Below are 9104 nucleotides of genomic sequence, written 5' to 3' on the forward strand. Positions count from 1 at the left end.
CCCGCCCCCCCGCCGCGTCACACACCACCACCCTCTACACACAGTGCTTAGCTCTTTTCTCTCAGCTCCTTGTACATCTCATTACTTGTCCCCTCCAGAGCTGGCAGGAGTCTTTAGTCCTGCAGTCCCAAGTGTGATGACTAGCTCATTGGTAGGTGCTCAGTAAATGTTTATAGTTTTTAAAACTTCAAATTGAAGGTAAAGCTGGTGTTGCAAACCCAGCTGCCTGATAAATAAAGCTTATTCATTTTTCAGAGGATGTTTGACGTTTGACCCTATCAGAACCTCTATAGACATGAATTCTCCCCCATTTTCCTGAGGCATACCTCTAAACTTCAGAAGGAAACTGGACCTTTGCACTGGTAGAAATACAATAGTATCTTCCTTTGGCATCTGTGCAGTAAATGAGGCCAGTACAGTACTTTGCAGGAGGTATTCTTTTAATTTGAATCCTTATGAGTCCTTTCTCTGTGCCTCTTTTTTATTTTTTGTTTTCCTGTGCCTCTTTTTAGAACAATGCTAAGGTAGCCGTGCTCGGGGCTTCTGGAGGAATTGGGCAGCCCCTTTCACTTCTCCTGAAGAACAGTCCTTTGGTGAGCCGCCTGACCCTCTACGATATTGCTCATACGCCTGGAGTGGCGGCGGATCTGAGCCACATCGAGACCAGAGCAAATGTGAAAGGTACTGCACATGCTGGCCCCGGAGACCTTTACATCTCTTTTTCTCAGTAGACCAGGACCCAAGTTTAGAGTAAGATTCTTAGATGAAACTAGATGTTCAGAGACTTGGGGTTTCCATGTTCAGTTTAGAATTAAATTTTACAAATGATTACCTTTGTGGACTTGAGTCTATAAAAGTTTAAATGGTAGTGTCTTTGAGGAAAACAAAGGTAATTTAATCTTCCTATTCTATCTTTTTTGTAAAGTAATTGAGGATGGGGAAGAAGGAAACTCCTGGGGGATGTAGGACAGTAAGAAACGCTGTTCCCAGTCACTACGGGTCACCTTCCTTTGCTATAGACTAGCCTACTCAAGGTTATCTTTGCTAGCTTCTCCAAAGTATGGCCACCTTAGGAAATCTGCCTTCCTATTAGGGAGATGTAGGTGTGTAATCCAAGAAATAATTTAAAATAACATATAATTATACATCCTGCTTATTTTACCTTCACGTCTTAGCAATCTCTCTCTATGTCACCAAGTTCTTGGTGAAATTATTTTTTAAGTTATACTATAATTTATCACTTATTATTCCCATACTGTTGATCATTGGGCCCTTTCCTATAAATGTGGATATATAAACTGTGATAAATATCCTCATCTTTATATCTTATTTCTTAGAGTCCTAAAAGTAAAATTAGTGAGTATGAATATTTTGAAGCTTTTACTCTAAAGTACCAAAATGCTGTCCAGAAAGATGTAAACAACTCAGGAGGCTGACTTTCAAGTCATATGTTGCTATGTGCCTTCCATAGTCCCTCCGAATTTGCTCATTTTCTTTTTGGTTGTATATTTAAGTTTCTGAAAGCTCCTGCAAATAGGGGAAAAGTCAAAATCAAAGCAGATTTTGGTCATTAGAGCAAATTTCCCTGAAATCTTTAAAAATAGACCTTTTTCCCTTAGGATGATAGGAGCTAACAAAATAGGTACTAATACTTAGAGTCCTTGTTTATCGGCACAGGGCTTTTCTTTTGAGGCCTTCACTATGCCTTCTGATCTGACTCTGAGATGGAGCTTTTGTTAAGATGATTGTGATGTGGAATAAACAGCTCTTCTAACTGGGAGCTGAGAAGGACTTAAAGGTGCTAACAAGTCCAGTGGGATAAAGACAAGCAGCCTACTTGGTTTGGCTTTGTGGAAACCTGGAGGGTAATCCATTCTGAATCCAGGGCCTGGGCAAATGGAGGCTGGAGAAAAACAGTAAAAAGGGAGCCTTCCTACCAGTCAGAACTGTTAGGGTGGTTGTCTTCAAGGAAATGAATCACGTCACAGGTGGGCCTTTTCAGCCTTTCTTGAGGCCTCTGGTTGGCATTGGATGCAGGTGGAGGCTGTCCTGCCTAGCCCCTGTCCCCACAGATGTGCTAGCCCCACCTGATTGGAAGCAGCAAGAAAACACATGCGTGTTTTTCCTAGGCTACCTCGGACCTGAGCAGCTGCCCGAATGCCTGAAAGGTTGTGATTTGGTGGTTATTCCAGCCGGAGTCCCAAGAAAACCAGGTGTGTGTTTGAAAGCCTCGCTTAGCATCTCCCTGCAAGTTAGATGAAGAAGTGATTTTCCATGAAAAACGGATCTAGTCAGATCTTTCTGCTGCAGAAAAAAATTCCAAAAGTTCCTCATTGTGTGTGGGATAAAGATCAGGGCCTCTATATGTCTGCTGTGCACTCCACCCCCACCCCATGTCTTTTCTTCCACCTGTCTTCGCCTTGGAAATTCTTCCTGATCCTTGATGATCCTCCTCAGATATCACCCTCCCCGATTCCCCTCCCCGTGTTCCACCCCCACAGACCTCTATTTTGGCACTTATCACACTGGACTGTTTTCTCTACGAGATAGATTAACTTGAAACAGGGACCCTATCTCATGTTTGACTTTCTGTGACCACTAACACATGATATTTGGCACGTATTTGGAAATTTATCCTGTGCTTTGTGAACATCTCTAATTGGATCATTCTCAGGCATGACACGGGATGACCTGTTCAACACCAATGCCACAATTGTGGCCACCTTGACTGCTGCGTGTGCTCAACATTGCCCTGACGCCATGATCTGTGTCATTGCAAATCCGGTGAGTGCTGCTGGCAGGTAAAGCTGCTGGTACTGTGATAAAGCTCACATTAGCAGAAGGGTGCTAATGTGCTTATAGGAAGAATGTTCAGACTAACATACTGAAATAGTTGGCTGAACTCATAAGAGGTCCTTAAATTTATTTCCTAAGGATTCTTTCCGGTATGGACTAAGTGAGTTTTAACCTGGTTTACCCATCAGCTAACTTTGCTCCTTTGGGCAAGTCACTTCCCCTCTCTGAATCTTAGTTTCTCTACCTGGAAAATAAGTCCATTCTTGATGCTCATTTCAGCCATGATTGTGGTAGCCTGTGAACTCTTTTTGCTATATTTTACGCAGAGTTTGCAATTCCTAATTCCTCATCATTCCCTTTCTCCTCAAACTTATACACATATCTCATACACAGCCACCCCAGGCCCTGCTCGCTGGTGTTTGCAGGGAGCTTATTCTTCAGTTCAGAAACTCTTGAGTGCTGTGTCCTCTCTGAGAAGACAGTGATGGTTCCCACGCCTGCCCTAGCAGGCTTTTGGGTTGCATTTACTAACAGCTTTCTTCATTCCTCCCTCCTGGTTGATTCTGGATTCTGGTCACTGAGTATGAAAAGGATCTGAGTGATAGCACAATGACAGTGATGTTGACTGAGGAAAACGACTGTTGATAAATGCCGAGATTGTGCTGGTGGCCTCTGAGAAGAGGATCCTGCCTTTGCAGCCTGTTCATCCTTCCTCAGGGCTAGTTGGTCACAAGTAGAAAGCAGTTGCTGCTTTTGTCAGGGAGGTGACTAACTAGTGCCTAATATGTATCTGTTATGTTGTTTCTCTGAACCAGGTAAAGTGTTAAGCACTTGCCATATATTAAGTTATTTAATCTTCACAACCTCATGAGGTCGTTGTCTCCCCCATTTACAGACAAAGAAACCAAGTCCTAGGGAGTTTGAGTAGCTCACCTGGAGTTACCATGTGGAGTGACAGAGCTGGGACTTGACCTGATGTCATCTGAGCTTTTAGCCCTGTGCTGTGTTGTCTTTAGGACTGGCTATTTAGGTGTAAGTCCCAGCTGGAGCTAAAGGTGCCCTGTGGAGCCATCATCACGTTTTTAAAATGATAGTTGAAGGGTCATGTGCATATTTGAACTATGGCCACCAAAGGGAAGAGTGTCTGCTGCAGTGCGGAGTTTCTTTGTATGGAGGGAGAAAGAAGCACTCCTGTGGAGTAGGAAGTCCACCCACTATGACCTGTTCCATCATGAAGGGTCACTTGCCTATCAACAGAGTTGTCAGGGCATTTTAATTTGGCACCTTAGGACTTGTCAGCAGTCTGGCAAGAAGATTTTCCTTTTGATGCATGGCTGTACTCTCAGAATGCAGGGTAAGTTATACCTGTCTCTTGGATTTACTAGGTCAACTCCACCATCCCAATCACGTCAGAAGTTTTCAAGAAACATGGAGTATACAACCCCAGTAAAATCTTTGGGGTGACGACCCTGGATATTGTCAGAGCCAACACTTTTGTTGCAGAACTGAAGGTAAGAGCTGCATCACGTGTCTTTCGGTCTTTTGGCCAACCTTGGCTCATGTATGGGCATAGAAGACACGAGGGCATTTACAGGTCACTTGTAACTTGGGGGTTTTAAGTATTTCGAGTAGCTTGCCCTCTTGGTGTGAAGTAGCTCCCAGTTTTCTTGAGGAATCCAGCAGGCCCCTGCAGATTTAAACCATCCAGCTTCAGTCTTGGCTCAGCTCACTCACTCTTCTCTCTGGTGCATCAAGGGTTCAGGCTTTCCCTAGGTTTTCTCACTGGCTGGACTGAGTTATGCTCTGCAAGTTCATTGCCTCTAAAAACTAGTACTGACAGGATTTGTCTGCTAATCATTGGACAGAGGATGTTAAAACAGCAAACACGAATTTGGGGAAATTCCCGAAATCCTAAGATACCAAAATTGTCCCTGGCCCGTAGTTCTGACTTCCCTTCTTGAGTTATCTGTGGTAGCTTACCCGGAATTGTTCTGATCTTGCCAGTTGCCTACTTCTTGGGCTGCTTGACTGAGCCGCCAGGCTCGTCCTGAGGTGGGTTCGGCAGCAGCCCCAGGTCTGGAGTCCCTTTCACAACTCGCTGTCTAATCTTTTTGGTTGTGGGTCCAACAGAACCACTTACTTTGGTATCCTTCTTGAACTTTAGACCATCTTTCTTCTGACTTTTCAGATGAGGAGTGCCTGTAAAGTAGAAATATTGTCGTGCACACAGCTTAATGAGAAGTGCACACACAGGATCATTGACCTTTATTTTACTCCCCTATGCACCAGACAGGTCTTCTTCTGAAGTGTTGATGATGCCCCACTTTAATCCATACTGAAACATGTTCTTCAGTCTCAGTTCTAAGTGTGGAGGTCACCGAGATTCCTAAGACATGGCCCCAGGCCTTGAGAGCTCTGCGGAGTGGAGTGAAGAGAGACTTTAATTCAAGAGACAATTTAATTGACTAACCAATTCAATGTGTATAGCGTGTGATTGTCTTTGAGTCAGGAAAGGCTTTATGGAGATCACATTGAAACTGAGGGGCAGGGGGTGGTTCCAGCTTCCTGAGTCTCATACCCCAGTTTCCTGGGACCGGTAGTGCTCATTCTCTTAGGGCTCCCTTGGTTCTACCAACTCTCAAAGCACTCCATTTCCCCTTGGCCCCTAATTGTATGCAGTACAGAAACTACACTGGCTATTGAATTAGATAAAATTAAATAAAATTAGAAATTCATGTCCTCCATTGCTCTAGCCAAATTTCAGATGCTCGATAGCCACATAACGGCTGCTGTGTTCTTGCATAAAGTGCTATTAGATAGTGCTGTCTTAGCCTAGAAGCTTTATTGTGTGAGGTGGAGGAAGGGGAATCTCTTGACCCTTCCAGGAAGCTAGTGCTTGTCAAGCTTCAGCCCTTTACCTCAGGCTGTCTGATATTCTGAAAAATTCCTGAAAAATCAGAATTGACCCTTAAGCTCCCAGTGTCTGGTTCCTCCCTCTTGGCTGTCTGGACCCGCTTTTATGCCACCTTTTGTTTCTACTTGGCTCGGAGAAATTTTCTCCATTTACATTTCATACTCTGCTGTTATATGCATTCCTTATACTCAGGCCATTGCTCTTTCTCCTCTTTTTGCCTAGAATATGCTTCCCTTGGTGAGGTCCTCCTGTTCCTTCTCAGATGAAGTTAGGCCTTCCCCAGGCTGCAATGCTCCCCTGGTTTCAGTAGCCATCCTTTGCGGCCATCTTAGCACTTTGCATTGGAATGTCCCTTTGTGTCTGTCTCATGTTGGACAATAAGGTCCTCAAAAGCAGGAGTTCTCTTTATTCCTGTGTCCCTGGTGACTAGCACAGTGCTTCAGCTTGTGAGCTTCTGCTCCATTCAGTTGGTCCTGCTGTGTCTGCCCGCCTTGAAGCTGGGCCTCCCTTCCTGGGCAGGGTTGATTTCCTAACTTAGGGCTGCTCTCTTCAGTGGCTGTGGCATTTGGGAAAGGCAGCATCATTGGGGGATGTTCACCTCTGTCCCATAACTCCCACCAGATTCTTCTTTTGACCGTTATAAGAAATACCTGGTTCACAGATCCTTGAGGGCATTGTACCTTGGTTTAACGAATGAACCAGCCTCTCTCAGCAAGCCTGCTAAGGAGCCAGGGTGTTCTGAGACTTCCCAGTTTTGTTCTTTCTGTCCCAATCACTGTCTGAGTTGACAGACTTTTCACCCCTGGGTGTCCTGGAATTGTTTTGAATTTTACTCTGAAATGAGGGAAAGGGTATTTGACTTGTTCTCTGTAACACAGCGTGGGCACCTGAGTCTGGGCTTGTGCCTGGGAATAACATTAGCTGTGGGAAAGAAGACTGTCATTCTTTGATTCTAAGATATCAGACTGATGGGGACCAGTTTGGTGGGGGGGTGCTACAAGGAGGCAGTTTTCATCAACTCATCGTACACGAAAAACTTCATAGCGATCGCATAAAATGACAAGTTACTCTTCACTATACATGTTCAAACAGATATTAGACCGTGGGTGGGGCCATGGTAGATCTAAGCACGGCTAGAGTCAGTCTCTCTTCAGATTTATTTTGTTCTGAGTTCTGTGGATTTTTCTGGTATTAGTGCTTTGGGTGGATATGACCTGTTTTATACTCAGAGAGCTTGTTAAAAATTAATCAGGCTTCACACTTTGGTGACTAGGGTTTGGATCCAGCTCGAGTCAATGTCCCTGTCATTGGCGGCCATGCTGGGAAGACCATCATCCCCCTGATCTCTCAGGTATGTACGTGACCTTGCCAGGAAGCCTTAAGCTCATGAGCACCTTAAAGAGGCTCTGCTTTGAGGCACTCACAGCAGACTGTCCTCGGTCTACCCATCTGTTGCATTTTGAAAGGATTCCTGCTATAGGTGCAGCCCCACCCCAGTTGTCTGGGGATTTCTTGACTGGTGCTGTAGAAAGCTGTGGTCAGGCTTCCGCGTCTGAGGGGTTCACAGCTGTGTGGAGTGAGTATGTTCAGAAGGTGCTCAACGCAGCCAGCTTCAACACACAGTGAAAACTGCTGGTAGAAATATTAATGACTTCCTGAATTGGTCAGAGCAGGCAAAGCTGCTTTGTTTGAAAATAAGAAAGAGCAACAAAATAAACACTAAGAATGAGATATCAAATCAACCTCATAACCTCTGAGTATAATGAGGACACAAAATATTCATGGTCTTCTTACCAAAAAAGTATAAACTACAAGAAATCACTTTACCAATCCAAATTGATGAGCATTCTACAAAATGAGTGACAGTACTTTTAACAAGTGTCACAAAAGACAAAAGAAGACTGGAACTATTAGAGAATAGACTAAAGCAAGATAACTGTACCAGTGGGGTCAGGAATAGGAACCAGGAATGAAAAAGGAACAGTAGTGGGAAAATTGGCGAAATTTGAATAAGGCCTGTAGTTTAGTTAATAATAAATTAATATGTATGTCCTACTCTTCATAATTGCCCTGTGGTTATGTAAGATGTTAACATGAAGGTAACCCAGGTGAGGGAAATCTTTGTACTGTTTTTATAACTTTTCTCTAAGTCTAAAATTAGCCAAAATATTAAAACTTTTTTTAAAAATGAGTGGGAAACTCATTCCAGTTCCCAACAAAGTTGACTTTAAAGAAAGACTCTTGGTTTCCCATGTGGTGATGCGGGGGGACCTGCCGTGAGGAGCGTGAGGAGAGTGCGGGATCTGGGAGTGGTGACTGGAGGCAGAACCTGCTTATACGATCCCTGTGGCCTTGGCTTGCAGTGCACTCCCAAGGTGGACTTTCCCCAGGACCAGCTGACAGCGCTTACTGGGCGGATCCAGGAGGCTGGCACGGAGGTGGTCAAGGCTAAAGCTGGAGCAGGTAGGTTCTCAGAGGCAGCCCCAGGTCAGGTGCTGATGCCAGAGTTGAAGACTGCAAGGGCCTGGGCAAAGAGCAAACCTTTTTTAAGTTTCCTGTATGTTCGCTTGATAGCCCTGTATCAGGGCAGCTCAGCTTGCTCTGTGGGGTGGAGCAGTGTTTGAGGTTGGCAGAGCTAATTCATGCCATTCATTAGTTTTTGAATTGAGGGATGCTGACCTAAATTTTCATGACTAGAGCTAGAGATTTTACAGATGCTTTATTTAGCTGGCGGGACAGGCTCACCTGGATTTTATAGTTCTAGCTTGGCTAACCTTCCTGTGTCCTCCTAGGCTCTGCCACCCTGTCCATGGCATATGCCGGAGCCCGGTTTGTCTTTTCCCTTGTGGATGCAATCAACGGAAAGGAAGGAGTGGTTGAATGTTCTTTTGTTAAATCCCAAGAAACGGACTGTCCCTATTTCTCCACACCATTGCTGCTTGGAGTATGTATCCTGGAGGTTGGGTCTCTTGACTGTAGAAGGAAAGTTTTCTCTAGTTAAGACTCAGGAGCTCTGTCCTGTCCATTTGCTCCATAATTCAGAGTTCCATTGTGCAATAACTACATCTCACTGCCTGGCATGTGCTTGGGTTTTTAAGGGTGGAATCTCAAACTGGGGTTGGAACCTCCTGGCACAGGAATTTCATTCCCCATGGGTCTGACAGTTAGTCATCATTGGCTGCGTGGGTGTGTTTCCTGAGACCCTTGTTCTATCTCAAGGTAGTACATGGGCAGCTCTGAAAATAGAGGCTTCCCCTCATCAGCCTGCAGGCTGTCCCCCTATAGCTTATGCTTGTTAATTCCTCTTCTGACCTCAGGGCCTGCCAAGCCTAATTCCTTCTCCAAAGAGGTCTAGAGATGGTGCACAGCTACATACTTTCCAGTTTGGGCATTC

The 9104-nt window shown here is 44.7% G+C and overlaps 1 protein-coding gene across 1 annotated transcript in view; it reads left to right on the plus strand.

Moving 5' to 3' along the window:
• Positions 1-9104, plus strand: part of MDH2 (malate dehydrogenase 2) — a 16369-nt gene that overhangs the window by 5851 nt on the left and 1414 nt on the right. The window contains exons 2-8 of the mRNA XM_006918566.3: positions 513-681; positions 2130-2213; positions 2675-2784; positions 4182-4307; positions 6984-7061; positions 8074-8173; positions 8503-8654. Of these exons, the coding sequence (XP_006918628.1) occupies positions 513-681; positions 2130-2213; positions 2675-2784; positions 4182-4307; positions 6984-7061; positions 8074-8173; positions 8503-8654 (819 nt within the window). The remainder of the gene's footprint in view (positions 1-512; positions 682-2129; positions 2214-2674; positions 2785-4181; positions 4308-6983; positions 7062-8073; positions 8174-8502; positions 8655-9104) is intronic.

The sequence above is a fragment of the Pteropus alecto genome, unplaced genomic scaffold, assembly GCF_000325575.1.
Source record: "Pteropus alecto unplaced genomic scaffold, ASM32557v1 scaffold68, whole genome shotgun sequence".
Classification (NCBI taxonomy): Eukaryota; Metazoa; Chordata; class Mammalia; order Chiroptera; family Pteropodidae; genus Pteropus; species Pteropus alecto.